Source organism: Terrapene carolina, unplaced genomic scaffold (genome assembly GCF_002925995.2).
Source record: "Terrapene carolina triunguis isolate 2854851 unplaced genomic scaffold, T_m_triunguis-2.0 Scaffold141, whole genome shotgun sequence".
In the NCBI taxonomy this organism is placed as follows: Eukaryota; Metazoa; Chordata; order Testudines; family Emydidae; genus Terrapene; species Terrapene triunguis.
In genome coordinates, this window is record NW_020664492.1 from 8,478,957 (window position 1) to 8,497,087 (window position 18,131).

The following is an 18,131-nucleotide window of genomic DNA, read 5'->3' on the forward strand; positions in this document are numbered from 1 at the left end:
TGCATCCCATCACTTTGCCCCAGCCTGGAGCCCCCTCCTGCACCCAAACTCCTTCCCAGAAAGAAACCAATATAACAGCTGTTCTAAGGTAAGAAGTCGGCTATTTTGAATTAACTTAACTATATTCTACACGTTTTAAGACTGAAATGTAACTACAGAACAGCTTTATGTTAATTAAAAGGCAAGTTTAGTATAGCGTTAATAGCTTTGATGCCACAATTGTGGCCATTTTGTTTTAAATTAGGAAAAGACTTGTGTGACAAGTTCGGTCACAGAGACCCCCTTGGGACTGCCACCTGATGTGCTGAGACTATCTCTGAGCCCGTTTTCCCTGCCAGCTTGGGACTTCAGAAGCCTGCCTTGTTGAACCAGACATGCCTGCTGCAAACCTAGACCCAGGTCTGAACCACGTCCCAAAACCTGCAGACTTAACTGAAAACAGCTTAAGAAATGCTCCTGTCTCCAGCACCCAGATACCCAGTTCCCAATGGGATCCAAACCCCAAATAAATCCATTTTACTCTATATAAAATGTATACAGGATAAACGCATAAATTGTCCACCCTCTATAACACTGATAGAGAGATGCACAGCTGTTTGCTCCCCCAGGTATCAATTAAGAACATAAGAATGCCCATACTGGGTCAGACCAAAGGTCCATCAAGCCCAGTATCCTGTCCTCTGACAGTGGCCAATGACAGGTGCCCCAAAGGGAATGAACAGACAGGTTATCATCAAGTGATCCATGCCCTGTCACCCAATCCCAGCTTCTGGAAAACAGAGGCTAGGGACACCATTCCTGCCCATCCTGGCTAATAGATTCATGGAAGATAGCCATTGATGGACCTATCTAGCTCCCTTTTAAACCCCATTATAGTATTGGCCTTCACAACACCCTCTGGCAAGGAGTTCCAGAGGTTGACAGTGCATTGAGTGAAAAAATACTTTCTTGTGTTTGTTTTAAACCTGCTACCTATTAATTTCATTTGGTGGCCCCTTGTTCTTGTATTATGAGAAAGAGTAAATAACACTTCCTTATTTACTTTGTCTATACGACTCATGATTTTATAGACCTCGATCACATCCCCCCTTAGTCGCCTCTTTTCCAAGCTGAAGAGTCCCAGTCTTACTAATCTCTCCTCATACGGAAGCCTTTCTATACCCCTAATCGTTTTTGTTGCCTTTCTGAACCTTTTCCAATTCCAATACATCTTTTTTGAGATGGGGCGACCACATCTGCACGCAGTATTCAAGGTGTGGGCGTACCATGGATTATATAAAGGCAATATGATATTTCTGTCTTATTATCTATCCCTTTCTTGAGGATTCCCAACATTCTGTTAGGTTTTTTTGACTGCCGTTGCACATTGAGTGGATGTTTTCAGAGAACTATCCACAATGACTCCAAGATCTCTTTCTTGAGTGGTAACAGCTAATTTAGACCCCATCATTGTATATGTATAGTTAGGATTATGTTTTTCAATGTGCATTACTTTGCATTTATCAACATTAAATTTCATCTGCCATTTTGTTGCCCAGTCACCCAGTCTTGTGAGATCCTTTTATAACTCTTCGCAGTCTGCCTGGGACATAACTATCTTGAGTAGTTTTGTATAATCTGCAAATTTTCACCTCACTGTTTACCCCTTTTCCAGATTGTTTATGAATATGTTAAATAGGACTGCGCCCCATACAGATCCCTGGGGGACACCACTATTTACCTCTCTCCATTCTGAAAACTGACCATTTATTCTTACCCTTTGTTTCCTATCTTTTAACCAGTTACCAATCCATGAGAGAACCTTCCCTCTCATCCCATGACTGCTTATTTTGCTTAAGAGCCTTTGGTGAAGGACCTTGTCAAAGGCTTTCTGAAAATCTAAATACACTATATTGACTGGATCGCTGTTATCCACATGCTTGTTGACCCCCTCAAAGAATTCTAGTAGATTGGTGAGGCATGACTTCCCTTTACAAAAACCATGTTGACTATTTCCCAACAAATTATGTGCATCTATGTGTCTGACAATTTTGTTCTTTACAATAGTTTCAACCAATTTGCATGGTACTGAAGTGAGGCTTACTGGCCTGTAGTTGCCAGGGTCACCTCTGGAGCCCTTTTTTAAAATTGGCATCACATTAGCTATCCTCCAGTCATTTGGTACAGAAGCCAATTTAAATGATAGGTTACAGATGACAGTTAGTAGTCCTGCAATTTCACATCTGAGTTCCTTCAGAACTCTTGGGTGAAAACCATCAGGTCCAGGAGACTTATTACTGTTTAGTTTATCAATTTGTTCCAAAACCTCCTCTAATGACACCTCAATTTGGGACAGATCTGTCACCCAAAAAGAATGGCTTAGGTTTGGGAATCTCCCTCACATCCTCAACAGTGAAGACTAATGCAAAGCATTCATTTAGTTTCTCCGCAATAGCCTTATCGTCTTTGAGTGCTCCCTTAGCATCTCGATCGTCCAGTGGCCCCACTGGTTGTTTAGCAGGCTTTCTGCTTCTGATGTATTTTAAACAAATTTTGCTATTACTTTTGGAGTCTTTGGCTAGCTGTTCAAATTCTTTTTTGGTCTTTCTAATTAGATTTTTACACTTCATTTGCCAGAGTTTATGCTCGTTTCTATTTTCCTCATTGGGATTTAATTTCCACTTTTTAAAAGGATGCCTTTTTGCCTCTCACGCTTCTTTTACTTTGTTGTTTAACCACGGTGGCTCTTTTTTTGGTTCTCTTACTATGTTTTTTAAACTGGGGCATACATTTAAGTTGAGCCTCTATTATGGTGTCTTTAAAAAGTTTCCATGCAGCTTGCAGGGATTTTACTTTTGGTACTGTACCTTTTAATTTCTGTTTCACTAACTTCCTCATTTTTGTGTAGTTCCCCTTTCTGAAATTAAATTCTACAGTGTTGGGCCGCTGTGGAGTTTTCCCCGCCACAGGGTTGTTAATTATATTGTGGTCACTATTACCAAGCGGTCCAGCTATATTCACCTCTTGGACCTGATTCTGTGCTCCACTTAGGACTAAATCAAAAATTGCCTCTCCTCTTGTGGGTTCCAGGACTAGCTGCTCCAAGAAGCAGTCATTTAAGTCATTAATTACTTACTCTGGGTTAATTAATAAGCAAGTCATTTTATTAAGTATAAAAAGCAGGATTTAAGTACTCTTAAAATCTTAGATTTTCATCCTCCTTTTACCAATCCATCCCCTCTCCAACTCACCTCCCTGCACATAATCCAGTCCAACCACATTCTCAAAAACACACAAAATTAAACTGTACATAACAGACAGAACAAAGTAAGTTACCAAGCAAAATAAAACAAAACATGCAAGTCTAAGCCTACTACATTAAGAAACTGATTACAGGTAATATCTCACCCTCAGAGACGTTCCAATAAACTTATTTCACAGACTGGACTGCTTCCTAGTCTGGGCCCAATCCTTTCCCCTGGTACAGTTCTTGTTAGCTCCAGCTCAGGTGGGAACTAGGGGATTTCTCATAACTGGAACCTCCCTTGTTATGTTCCACCCCCTTATATAGCTTTGGAACAAGGCAGGAATCTTTTGTCTCTCTGGGTTCCCACCCCTCCCTCTAAATGGAAAAACATCAGGTTCAAGATGGATTCCAGTACCAGATGACATGGTCACATGTCCTGTGAGACCCCAAGCCTTCATTCTTCCTGGCCTGACTCACAGGAAGGCTTGCAAGTAAACAGAGCCATTTACAACCAATTGTCCTAGTTGATGGGAGCCATCAAGATTCCAAACCACCATTAATGGCCCACACTTTGCAGAATTACAATAGGACCTCAGAGTTATATTTCATATTTCTGGTTTCAGATTCAAGAATGATACATTTATACAAATAGGATGACCACACTCGGTAGATTATAAGTTTTGTAATGATACCTTACAAGAGACCTTTTGCATGAAGCATATTCCAATTAGCATATTTTTATAAAATCATATGGAGTGAAACAATCACAACTTGTATACAGGGACCCCACAAAATCTAATACCCCTGGGCCCACAGGAGAGTTAATCTGGCCTTCGTGGGGGTTTTGGCTCACTGGCCGCTGGCCCCAGAAGCTGAGCTTGGGCAGGGGTGCAGGCTGCTGCTGCCACAGCCAGGCGCTCTCCCTGTCAGTCGCTGCACTGCACCGGGCAGCGTCCCAGGAAGTGTGGCTGGAAGAGGTTCTGGCCCCAGCCCTTCATTTGTGGCTCTGGCCCCCGCCCCTTCCTCTTCCTGCCCAGGCTGGCTGCTGGGGGGGGGGGCACTTGACCCTTCGTGACCCTCCCACAAGTTGCCTATTTATTTATATTCGGTATTTGCCTCAATTTCAGCCACTGGTGGAGCTCCATTGGTGCAAACCCTCAATGTAGCTGCTATGAAACAAGATTTGCACTGACTTGCAGAAGAGGTCAATTGTACCAGGGTAAATTGTGGTTTACGGTGTACTCTAGGGGCTTTCAGTGGTGCAGCTTATACTGGTGACCAGTCACACATGACTGAAAATTTCCAACGTAGAGAAGGTTGGTTTGCTACAGGCAGTTAGCATGGACTGTCTATTGATGTAGCTACACTAGGATTTTTTAGACCTAGAATTCTCCAAAAGTTCCACTTTGTCATCTAATGCCTGAGCCTTGTCTTCCACTGGTGCTACAACTGGTGGAGCTGCACAGAATGTGAATTGCCAGTTCAAAAAAATCCCTGATTAGACAAGGCCTCTGTCTCTATTTCCCCTGTCTGAAGTAGTAACATCTAGCAATCTCACTCAGGTGAGAAAGCTGTAGATTTTGACTGCCATGACCAATATTAGGAAGGAGTCTGAATTAAAAAGATTGTCATTGTTTAATACCAGATAACCACAATACTCTGCAAGATGTACATTCCCACCAATCTATTTTTAGCTCCTATATATCATAGAAAAATATCTGAGTGACGATATAGAAATCAATATGTGGTTTTTTTTTGTTTTTTGTTTTTTTTTTCTGGAAAAAGAACTTACTATAAACTTTAGTGTTCAGATACACTGGAGCTAATTTAAGTTTTTTTTACAGTGTGCCTTCCATACAGCCTCCATCAATATACCTCTTACCTTAGCATATTGACTAAGTATCAACTTTTACACATTGGCCCAGAATGTCCCCTCACTAGGAGGGCTGGGAGAGTGGGGGGAGGGGGGGAGAAGAGGGAGATTTATTTACTGGGAAATGAGATGTGGTTCCATCCCAGAATCCAGTGGATTTTGGGAGAACCACAGGAAGTCAGTGGCAAAAATACCAAAATAGGTTTCACCCTTGAGAGAACCAGTTATAAATGGCTATTCATACTAGCTGCCAGAAATGCTTATGGGTAAATGCTACAGCTTAGCAAGTTAACTATCAACCTCTGGAATGAACTGACATTTATCAAAGAAGTTCTGTAAATAATGATTGGGTAGAATTTGATTGTGATTTAAAATATCCCAGTCTTACAATCCCGGCCAACTTGCCATCTTATCAGCATAGCTTCTTGTGATGTTTGTGTCTCAATATCTGGAATTTGTTTAGGTAATAAATGTTCAAGTTATGCTGGGGAAGTAGGCTCATGAAGATATGAAAATAAAATGAACTTCTCTGTCAACTTCAGAGCCCCTGCTGACTCTCCAGAGCCAGTCCAAACCCCACAAGTGGGAGCAACAAGGGAGCCCACAGGGGAGGGGTAGGCATGTAGAAGTTAGAATGGTACTGTGAATTTTGGGATGGTTGGGAATCATGTCCTCTGTAAAATCCCATGCTGGCACAGAAATACTCAAGCAGATTGGCTTCTATGTCATTTTATTTCTGTAATTAAATATTTGTTTTCCTGTGTCTTTAAGTGATGCTAGCAAATTTAGCAGTGGAGTGGGAAGGATAAGAGGGGACAGGAGCAAGTGAGAACCTGGGAAAGGAAGCAGAAGTCAGAGTGCGGAAAATCTGACAGAATCAGACCCACTAGGGTCATGAGAAGACAGTAGCATCAGGAGTGGGAAGGCAGAGGTATCCTTAGAATGACTGATGCAATGACACTTTGCTGTCATCTCCCCCTTTTCAGACTCAGGCTGCTACCCATTGGTGCCAACTCACTGTGATTAGAGAGAGAGAGAGAGTGTGAAGGTAGTTTGGGGAAAGTGAATTGTTGTGGGGTACTGGAAGGGACAGCCAGGGCTGGCTCCAGGCACCAGCTTAACAAGCAGGTGCTTGGGGCGGCCAAGGGAGAGGGGCGGCACCTGCAGCAATTCGGGGGCGGCAGGTCCCTCAGTCCCTCTAGGAGTGAAGGACCTCCCGCTGTTTTTTTTTTTTTTTTTGCTTGGGGCAGCAGAAATGCTGGAGCCGGCCCTGGGGACAGCCACTATATCTTTGGGCAGTTTGCCCATCACTACTTAATACAGTATTGGCATTACATACATGATATAAAGGATATCTATACTTTTAAAATTATTTTTCACCACCTAAACAAACTCCTAGCATTAACATACAATTCAATTTTGACATGATTGAGACTCCCACAGAAATTCTCTGGCAGGCCTCACCAAAGGATTAATCATAAACGTAATTTCTTTTCTTCCCAGAAACACCTCGGACTGAATAATAAGCATCTTTCAGAGCTTTTGTCTTTAACAATGGAATCTTTTCCCACTGCTATCTGGGGGATTTAAACATGTAAATCCCATGAACGTTAATGGGAGTTTGTACTCTCTCTCAGTGGAGATACAGTGACTTTAGCTTGTTTTCTTAGCATGTGGGTATCATTTCAACATTGGACATAGGAGGGTACATACACAAAATCCATCGTGATAAACAGGCCGGCACAACCCATTAGGCGACCTAGGCGGTCACCTAGGGCGCTACAATTTGGGGGGCGGTGACATTTCGGCAGCGGGACCTTCCGCCGCCTCTGTGGGGGGCGGCATTTTGGGGCGGGAACTTCCGCCGCCTAGTGCGGCAGAAAATCTGGCGGCACGCCTGGTGATAAATATCAGGTTTTGTGTACATATCTCCAAGGCTCCTTTTGAAAACTGACCCTGCAATGAAATAGTCTTTCAAAATAATTTCAGTGGTTTTATTGAGCTACTTTAATTAGGTTAATCTGTTTCATTTGCACTGCACACAAAGGTCTTAATTAAGAAGAAAAAAATTTAAATTATTAGAATATAAAGACTAGCTCAGATGGAAACCAATGCAAATTCATTTAAGGTCATCATTCTGCTATGAATGCTCCCTTTGCACTTAGGTTACAGGTTTTTGATATATTTATTTCCTTTGTATAATAATGATATACATATTAATATAGGTTTTGCTTTTAGAATTCTGAACATGATTCATTCACACTGATGTATTTATTAGCCAGAAATAATGCAAATATGGAAGTACTGACTTCATAACAACACTTCTGGAAAGATAATGTTCTTTAAAAAGAGCTTGCAGGGAAAAACAATGCTCAGACATTCCCATTGCATGGTACTTGCAGCTTCACCAAATCACCATCAATGAAATGAGATATTTATACATTTCTACCTTGATTAGGAGACATTCAGTCATATTTTTCATGGTACATTGGCAATGGAAGTTATGATTCATGTTACAATGACAATTAGTTTGCACAAGATATGTCCAAAGACATTGTATCAAGTCCCAACTCAAACTCCCTAGGCAATGTTAACATAACCACTGTTGTTCAGTGCCTTTGAAAATCAGGCCATGTACAACTAAACACTGAAGTCAATGTAGGTTCTTGGAAAAAAATCAGACCATATGTGCTTACTGTAACAAACTGTAATGGCATACTGGAAAATCTGTCTTTGCATGGTCTGTCTATAGGCACAGGGGCCAAATCTCACTAATTTTACACAGGAGAGTGCCCAGATTTTAATTTGTGAGACTTGGATGTGATTTTTTTTTTTTTTTTTTTTTTTTTTTTTTTATAATCACAGATTTTGTTTGCTATATTGGAAACACCTACGGAAAAATGCCAGAAAGAATGTTCAATGTATCATGGTATTAATCAGTAAGTCAAAATGAATTCGAAAACAATTTTCTACAAAGAAATTAGAAGGTTCATTCTCTTGTTGTTAAAACAAGTATTTAAAGGAAAACAGTGTGTTATGCACCACTATATTCTTTAACAGATGTTAAATATAAACATTGACCATGAATCATGTCCTCAGCTAGTGTAAACTCATGTAGCTCTATTGAAGTCAATGGATTTACTATAGCAATTTACACTTGCTCATGTGGTGCCAGATCAGCAGCAACTTCTTTTGGGCTGCCATAACATTCCTACATTGCAGGTATGCTGCACTCACATTGTATGAGAGCTGTATTTCAAGGAGACACATGACCTATAAGTCAGTTCCCTCATAAAGTTCATAACTGCTTAATTTTAATTGATAAGTAACAGCTATAAGGCATCCTTAACACCTCAGCGTGGCTGGGCCTGCTCCATAGATGGATGAGACTTCCAGATAAACTGCCAACATAACTTCCTGAATTGAGAGGCATTCTATCCTTTGAGTTGGTACAGAATCAGCACCCCAACTTGGTGCTAGAAACCACTGCTGCCAGAGGTGCTATCTGCATACAAAACAAAGGCCCTGGTCACTTGCAGTAATCAGAACAAACCAACCACAAGGGGCATTGCTTTGATGGCCTTGCCAAATTCCAAAGGGGGTAATTACTTTCTGCCTTCCTAACAGGGCCGGCTCTAGGTTTTTTGCCGCCCCAAGCAAAAAAATTTTTGGCTGCCCCCCAACCCCACCCCTGGGCTCTCACCCGCACCCCCTGCCACCCCAGCGCTGGGCTCTCTCCCCCACCCCACCCACACCCCGTGCCGCCCCAGCGCTGGGCTCTCCCCCACCAGTGCTGACTCCACCCACTCCCCCCTCACCTCCAGCCGGTCCGGCGCTGGCAGGGTCGGGGTAAGCAGTGGGGCTCCCGGGCCGCACCTCAGCCCAGGGTCCCTCCATCCAGGGCTTCTGCCTCCAGGACCGGCTGGGACCCGAGAGGGCAGAGCCGGGTGACTGCCCTGGCAGGGTAGCCCCAGAGGCAGCGGAGCCCCGGAGAGCGGGACGCAGGCCCCGCACGACAGCGCCCCGCGCTCTATGGCCCTGCTGCTGCTTCTGGCCGCCCTGCCGCAGTCCCTGGGTGGCTCGGGCCGCTTCGCCCAGCCCCAGCTGTGGCCCTGGGGGGCGGCCGCCCTGCGGCATCTGCAGGCGGCTCCGTGTGCCGCGAGGGGCGGCCCTCAGCCCAAGTGTCCCCCGCTAGGAGCCTGCCCGGCCCAGCCACAAGGTGCGGCGCTGCTCCCCCGCGGCGCGAACCGCAGCGACCTCAGGGCACCCCCCGCGCACAATGCGCTGCTGCTGCCAGGGCTGGCTCTTGGCTTTTGCTGCCTGAAGGAAAAAAAAAAAAAAAAAAAAAAAAGACGGCCAGAATGCCGCCCTTGAAAATGTGCCGCCCCAAGCACGTGCTTGGTTTGCTGATGCCTAGAGCCGACCCTGCTTCCTAAACAGAGCTGGCTGGAAAATGGAAGCCCCTTCCCATGAAAACTCTCATTTAACAAAAATAAATAAAAAACACCCTGAGTCAGGACAAAATGTGTTTTTAAAAATAAAACTCTCCGTGAGATGGGATTTCCAGAAAACTTGCACTTCAAGAGAACCAAAACCAATTTTTTTCAGTTTGCCAGCTGTCCACCTGGAAGGCTCTTGTCAACTTCATTTTTCTCCTGCAGGCAGAAAATGAAAATGACAAGAGCCATCCAGGCCAGCAGCTATAGATTGAGTGCCAAGGCTCTCTGTATTTCCCCTTCCCACCGCTGCTACTGGAGTGCCAGGGTGCAGGGCAGGCAGCCAACCAGGGCACTCAGCCTGACCCACATTTCCCCCCAGCCAGGCAGCAGCTGTCTGCCTGGAAGACTCTTTTCAGTTTTGCTTTCACCACGCAGACAAAATGTGAAATTGATAAGATCCTTCCTGGTGAGCAGCCGGGGAGCCGTCACTTTGATTTTCCTGACAGAAAATAGAAATTTTCCAATGGAACTTTCTGATTTTGTGAAAAGGGCATTTTCCATTGGAATACTGTTCTGATGCAAAATTCCCACTCAGCTCTATTCCTAAACCTTTCCTGGAGATTCAATTGGACAAATTATGCTTCCTGTCCTAAGCTATCCCATCCCTGAGGTAGTTGCATTTCAATGGTGATTGAAGTGATCCATATAGTTGCAAATCAGAGTCTAAAGTGTTTTTGGATTATTGTAGGTGGAGCTGATAATGATGCTTATAGTCAAACTTGCCTGATATCTCCATTTTCAGTTACTTATAACTTGGTGTAGCCCATAGGATTATTTTGCTAGCTATTATATCCTACTAATTCAGGCAGCAGTATTAATTAATGTTTCTTTTTCTAATATTAATCCATTTTATTCTTATATTTTATCAGTATTAATTCCTTGGAATTTAGGATGTGTTGAGACATGTATTTCCTAATAATAATTTTTGCTGAAATGCAAGAAGTCTACCGGCTTGTAAGATCTGGTAAGATCTGCTATATAGCAAAAAGTATAATCAGTTATACATATGTTAGCATAAAAGCTGGCAACCTTTGGCACCGTTAAGAATGGTCCCTGAACTTTGGGGAACTAAAAGGAGGAACTATCCACATCACATCACAGGTTTATCCGGCTCCTACAACCGGTTGGTAACCGTAGGGTACACCACAACTCTAGGTCATCAAGAGAGCCTAGGTTGGCAGTTTTGAAGTGAGATAATTCTTATTAATATATTTAGAAAGTAAGTGTCATAATCCACTAACCTATAGGAGAAGGGTACCCATAAATTTCTTAGGGTACAGAAACAAGATTTGGGTATAGTAGGTTGGGCCTGGATTACATAGATCAGGATCCTATAAAATACCTTGTAAGGGTTGGTTAGTTAGTCTTTTAGGATGGTTTTAGGGATAGGCTCTCACTCCTCTAAATTCTGGTTCTAAGCTCTATACTCTAACTCCTGAAGCTTCGGTTTCTTGGAGTACTTTACTCTAGAGACTATCTTCTATCACGCTATCAGCTCAGTTTATGCAGTATAGTATAACTACTCAACATTCCTAACCATCGGGGAAGCCAGCACCATCGCGTAATCGGGCATGCCAGGAGTGAGGCTGGTCCTTCACCTCCTATTACCGGGCTCCCAAGGAAGGGTGTGAGTATGTTAGGTTAAGGTACTTATAATAGAAATGTTACCAGCAGGAGTTTTGAATCCTTTTACTGTTTTGCAGTTATAAGTTTCATTGCATTCCTTGTTTTTATGTTAATGGCAATAAATATTTTATCAATTTGGTATTGTCCTCAGTGTATGCGTTCTTGCCAAGCACCCTGAGAATCCTCTCCCAATATAGAACTCTCTGAGTTCTTAAACTCTGTAGTCTGAATTGGATAAGAACCTATAAATCTTCTGTCGGATGCGATCAGTGGCGAGCCATAAAAATTCACCCATCAAATTCAGGTCAACATTGGCTAAACTTTTCTGTGACAGGTGACTGCCTCAGGCAGATTTAATTTTTTTTGGTTTCAGCAAATACAGTTCAGCCATTTTCAAGAGAAAAGTTAGAAAAAAAATGTTGTTTTGCCCATGTTAAAAGTATTCTTACAGCTGTTTCACTGAGAAGCTCTTGTGCCTTTGGAATAGGGACTTGAAATTTGGCATCAAGGAAGCGCCTTTTGCTGTTCCCATGAGAAGCTTCCCAAATTTGACCAAGTTGAAAAATTGCAGCAGCCACGGACTCAGTAAGGACTTGTTGCAGTTTGGCAGCTAAATTATCCAAAGATTTCATCTGCACTGAGCATGCACCAGCCCAGAGCAGGACAGCTGAGCAGGATTCTCCCTGTGATTACTGCTTTGGGCTGCTGTACCAAGGGGCACTGGAAGTGAGAGCAGGGAGACTCTCTCTCCTGTGCTCTCAGTGCTCTACCTACTGGTGCCCAGGCAGTGGAGGAGGAAGCAGCCTGACTCAAATAGGAACAAGAGCTGGACCTGAAGGGGGAAGGCAGCAGAGGGAATAGGTTGGGTTAAGGAGCCTGAAGGGGGCAAGATTAGGACAGGCGTGGCAAGGAAACTGGGGCTGAGAAGATGAGCATCGGGTGGGGAGGACTGGGACAGGCTAGGCGAGAAAACAAAGACAGACAGGTATTTGGCTGCCTACTTTGCCCAACTGGTCTGATCTGAACACATATAAATAATGAAAGAGTGATCGGAGCAGGGGGACTTGACCAAGGGTCTTCTGCCCCCCAGGTGGGTGCCCTTATCAGTCATTAGGTCATTCTCTCTGGCCCAATCACTCTCTCATTATTTATCCACAGGGAAACAGCTTCAGCAGGAGTTCCTGTGGCTCAGTAGCTTGAGCAGTCTCCTGAGAAGTGGGCAAGCCCTGTTCAAATCCTTTCTCCCGCTTTGTCAGGGAGGGGGAATTGAACCTTGGTCTCCCACATCTTAGGTGAGTGCACTAACTGCGGAGCTAAAAGTTAGAAGGCAGGGGACACCTCTCCTCCAGCCTGTCTGTGTGGAGACAGACAGTTAGCACATTGGCTGGGTTAAGCAGCTACCTGCCTAGTTTGCAGATTTTTGTGGGTCACATTCTTAAGTGCCTATCTGTCCCCATTCTCTGTACAGGGACCTAACTCAGCTTTGTGGGTTGCAGCAGTGTTGTTGTCATGATTTTCCAGGCACCAAAAAATTAGGCACCGTGATGTTCAGCGTTGCAATGCCCAAGTGCCTTTGTAGGATTCAACCCAAATTGTGTGCTCCTCATATTCTGGGTGACCAATTTCAGATCCTGGAGTATAATTTGAAAAAGTGCTGAGTGCTCAGCAGCTGCACCTGAAGTCAATCAGGGCTCTGCTTTGAACATCTAAAAGTGCTATATAAAACTAAATACTCTGAAATATTAGGTGTTTTGAATCTGGCATCCCAAAATTAGTGGCCACTTTTGACCTTAATCTTTCTGTGACTCAGTTCCTATCAGTACAATGAGGGTAATAATACACCCCCCCCCACCTACACACACACACACACACACACACACACAGGGATATTGTGAAACTAAATACATGAATGTTTGTGAAGCACTCAGATACTACAGGGATGAGCACCACAGAAAAGTCCAGGGGGAAATTAATAATTCTGTATTCAAAGCAGGGTTTGAATAGCATGCAGTGAACAACATCTATGAACAATGAGGAGAAAACAAAATATTGAATAGCTGCTCGTTCAGTGAGCACTGTCTGTCCTGTGCACTGACAGAGGCAAGGGGGTCTGTGGGGAAAATATAGTATGGGATGATGTAACTAAAGACTGCATCATAATACATATGCACCAGGGGGACAAATTAAGGTTGCACAGGCAACCTTAATTTTGGCATTTCCTAAATTTTGAGTGTTTAACTTTGCAACATTAACAATCTTCCTGTATAGTTTTTTGGATGTAATTATTTATAGCATGCCAGAGTGTGCATAGCACTTTTCAACTGCATACAAGTTATCCTTCTGAAACAAGAGAGACAAGGTAGGTGTAGTAATATCTTTTATTGGACCAGCTTCTGTTGGTGAGAGAGAGACTGTATGTAAGCAGGAAAACTTGTCTCTCACCAACAGAAGCTGGTCCAATAAAAGATATTATCACACCCACCCTGTCTCTCTAATATCCTAGGACCAACATGCTACAACAACAATGCATAAATAAATATAAGCCATTATTATTATTACTACTATAATTTTACAATGGTAGATGATCATGATTTGAGTCAGGATTTCAGTAAGCACTATAGGATCATTAGTTTTTTTTTTTTTTTTTAAACTACAACAATATAACTGAGTTTCAAGATGTGAAGAAAAACACTCAAATCCATAAAGCAATGAATTTCAGTCATTCTTCAAATGTGGTAGTCTGATGGTCCAGATTTATGGCCAGGTTAAAAACTATCCAAGGTCTTTCTATATATGGTCTTTTGGACAACCTGATCATCAAGGCCCCAATCCAGCAAAGCACTTAAACATGTGGTTAAATTTAGTGATCACTGACTTCAATTGGACTTAAAACAGGTAGCTATATCAGGGCCTAAACTTCTCCACTAAATTGTCTTTAGAGTAAATTCCAGTGTACTAGATAGTCTTTAAAAATTAGGTCATCTAATCAATAGTGTATTTGATAAATCTCTCAAAAGTAATGACTGAATTTATTTTTCCAGTCTTGAACTGACACTGACAACAACAAAGTCACACCAGAGAAGGAACCTGTTAGTGAATTCTAAACAGTCAAATGAAAATGTTAGTGTAACAAGAATCTTACCTGAACACGACCTGCCTAGGTAAGTATATAAAAAAAAAAAAAGCACAGAAACTACTAAAAGCACCACTTAGGTCATTATATTAAGTATACCCACTAATTTAATAAACAAGTCGAGGTCAGTGGAACAGAAGAAAAGAGTATTTTGCACCTTGCAATCCAGCCTGAATAAGGGGCACCGCATAATTGCCTAGTACTACCAGAAGCAGAGTAGGAACCAGAGTGTGACTCTTAGGGTACGTCTATACTTACCCGCTGGTTCGGCAGCAAGCAATCGAGCTTCTGGGATCAATTTATCGCGTCTTGTCTAGACGCAATAAATTGATCCCGGAAGTGCTTGCCGTCGACGCCAGTAATCCTGCTCCGCGAGAGGAGTAGGCGGAGTCGAAGGGGGAGCCTGCCTGCCGCGTGTGGACCCGCGGTAAGTACCTTTAAGTTCGAACTAAGATACTTCGACTTCAGCTACGTTTATTCACGTAGCTGAAGTTGCGTATCTTAGTTCGAACTGGGGCTTAGTGTGCACCAGCCCTTAGTCACACTCTGCTTCCTAATCACCCTTGCTCAAAGGGGTGGGGGGGAAGTAACACTCCACAAGCCCTTTCCTAGCATAGCTTCCTTCCCCCTCCACTGCAGCCTAGCTGTGCTGCCTGGAGCAGTGAAGGGAGTAGAGCTAAGGCTCTGTCCGCTCCCTGCTCTTGCTCATCCACTCCTTGGCCAACTGCATGGGAGGGGGAGTAGCAGCTGTTTTCCCCTACAACACATGTTAATGCAAATAGCCCATTCAGTGGATGAAAGGGTCTCCTCCCCTGCGAGGCCCACGTTTGAGCCTTAAATAGAGGTGAAAAGGTAGAGTAAGACAAAGGAATAAATACATAAGAGCCCCCAAACCTCTTCTACTTTCACTCATAATAATGATGATGATTTGCTATATAACTGTTTCCTGAACCTTCGTTTGGCTGGAAGTCAGGAAAAAAAACCCCCAGCAAGCTAAGGGTTAAAAGTGTTCTTCCCGCCTCGGTCATTCTTCTGAAGCCCTAGTTAACTTTCAAGGACTGCTGGTGTGATTGTCATTCAGGGCTGCAGCATAAATATCAGCTTTGGGGAGAAGGAAAGTTGGACAACTGTTCACCTCAGTGTGATCTTATTTATTACTACAGATGGGCAGCTGATCAGCCAGCCAGCCAGCAAATAATGACGTATTTAGACCAGCCTAAATTCCATGCCTTTCATTAATGAATAGTGGAAGAAAGGCCACAGGGATATTTACTGAGGCCACAGAGGCCAAGACTAAGATAAACACAAAGACAAATAAATACAAATGCAAGGGCAGAAAGCCAAGAGACATAAAACCATCTGAGGAACAGGGTATATTTGGAATCTGTTAGCTCCACAGATATTATTTGTACACATTTTGTTATCTTGTCAAATGAACCACGTAATCAGATAAAGGGCACCTTTACCACAAACTCACCAGCATATTATAATGGAATTAATAACATAAATTATGGCAGTGCATTAAGTCAGGACTTGAGTATTACAGCCACTTTAGCTAAAAAGCCTGACTCCATCAATTTTAATCCAAGTTCCTTTAAAAAGTTGGCTGCTGCTCTGTGGCAGTCTGCCCAGGCCTTCTGCTCACTCAAGCAGTAGTTGAGGTCTGTTTGACAGAAGATGGCTAACCCAGTGTCCCAGCTGAATGCCCTGCTGGCATGTGCTTTTAACAAAGCACTAACCAGATTACATGTAAGGAGATATTAATATTCTTTATTTTTATGCTTTCTCAGAACTATCAAGTTTAGAAATAAACAAGTAGGATTCTGGGGCTCTGTGTACCTACCCACAACCAGACACTACTCCACAAATACAAGTTCTTTGCCATAGCCAAATAGTCTGTACTAAGTCTTCAAAAACAAGCATGTAATTTGTATCCATTATTTTAACTATTTGAATCTGTGGACATTTTGTGGGCACAATTAGATGCCTACATTAGAAAAATGTGCCCTATATACTCCAATACCAGCATGTTACAAAGTCCTAGATGGTGTCCTTAAACGATCTACAAGACAATAGAATGTAGTTGAAGAATCCATGTTTTGCAAATTAATCTTCATTATAAATACAAGGCAAATGTGTCACATGTAGTGTATCTTGGTGCCATCTAGATCTTTTCATCTTCAAGGTGTTTTATAAATATTAACTAATCATCTGTTTACATGTGTAAAATCAACATGCTACTGCCATCTTGTTCTCAGAATGACCTGAGTCATTCCTGAAGGGGGTGATTTATTTAGTCTCCTCTGACTTGATTTGAGGGGATTAAGATTCTAGGGGCCAGATTTTCAAAGGTATCTTGGTCCCAAACGTTGCAGACAGATTGCGAAGTGAGTCAGGCACCTAACCTGCTTAGGCATTTTTGAACATCCCATTAGGAGCTTATTTACATCATTAGGTGCCTAAATACATTTGAAAATCTGGCCCTAGACCCCCACACCCTCCAGTAATTAGAAATATAATGGGTGGATGTTGGGATGTAATTGGGCAGTTTACTTCTTAATTTGGCTCTGGTAATTTTGAAGTCTCCCCTTGCAGGGAATGTCTTCACTGCAGAGTTAAACAGGGCTCTTACCCAGGTTTTAACCCTAACCCCCTACCATCCACCAGGGCTGCCCAGAGGATTCAGGGGGGCTGGGGCAAAGCAATTTCGGGGGCCCCTTCTATTAAAAAAAGTTGCAATACTACAGAATACTATATTCTCGTGGGGGCCCCTGCGGGGCCCAGGGCCTGTGGCAAATTGCCCCGCTTGCCCCCCCCCTCTGGGCAGCCCTGCCATCCACACACAAAAACCTTTCCCTCAGTTTCCGCCTGCTTTAAATCCCACCTGCTTAGCCAGCTGAGGGCAGAGCTCACAATGCTCTACATGACTGGGATACGTGGGTGAGGAAGGGCATGGGAGCGGATTGCCCTCCCCATGACCTGCTCTGACTCTGTAACATCCAGGGGACGGATCTCCCAGCCTCCTCCATAGGGGAATCTGTCTCACTTCTTACTGCTGGGTTCGCTAATAGTACCTGAAAGAGCCATCAATAATTGAGGAGCTGTTACATACGGGAACTCTTAGAAGTTACAAAAACAAAGCAAGAGCACTTTGGTACTTCAGCTGTAGAGGAGGTGGGTGTGTAATGTGCACACACACAGCGCTATAGGGAGGGGACAAAGACCAAAACTGGACAGAGGGCAGACACCCAACTGCCCAGGGGGCGCACAAAGCGCTGTCCAGAGTACACAACTCGTTAACACAACAAAACACACACTCACAGCTGTATTAGGCACTAATGCACACCCACTCCGCTCCCACAGCTGCAGCCCGCACTAATGCCCCGCGGAGCAGGGCACACACGGCGCTGTACGAGGCCCGCGCAGAGCGAGTGGAGTTGCTGTTGCACAGCGCGAGCCGCCAGACAGGTGATTGCCTGAGCAGGGCCGGGACAGGACCCCAGTGGCAGCGGGCACTGCTCCGGCAGGAGCGCCTGAGGGGAGCCAGGGCAGGATCCCTCACTCCCAGCCGGGGCAGAGCGCTCGCGGGACTGACCTGCCAGCCGTCTCTCGCGGACGTTTCTCCACAGTAAATCCCAGGCTTTGGCGGTGGAGTCCCGCAGCTGCTCGCTGAACGACCGCCGGAGCTGGGGCTTGGCAGACCCGCGCTTGCCGCTCATCCTCGAGCCCCCGGCATCACCGCGGGCTGCCCGCGGCAGGTCCAGCTCCGCGCGC

General features: G+C 44.0%; 1 protein-coding gene across 2 annotated transcripts in view; it reads right to left on the minus strand.

The window, feature by feature from the left end:
* LOC112116016 (stAR-related lipid transfer protein 13-like) overlaps positions 1-18,131 on the minus strand; it is a 361,349-nt gene that overhangs the window by 186,599 nt on the left and 156,619 nt on the right. Inside the window, exon 1 of one of the 2 annotated variants that reach the window (XM_026653540.2) lies at positions 17,953-18,076. The exons of the other annotated variant lie outside the window; for it this stretch is intronic. Within the exon in view, the coding sequence (XP_026509325.1) occupies positions 17,953-18,076 (124 nt within the window). Of the gene's footprint in view, positions 1-17,952; positions 18,077-18,131 lie in introns of those variants that run through there. 2 annotated transcript variants of the gene reach the window in all.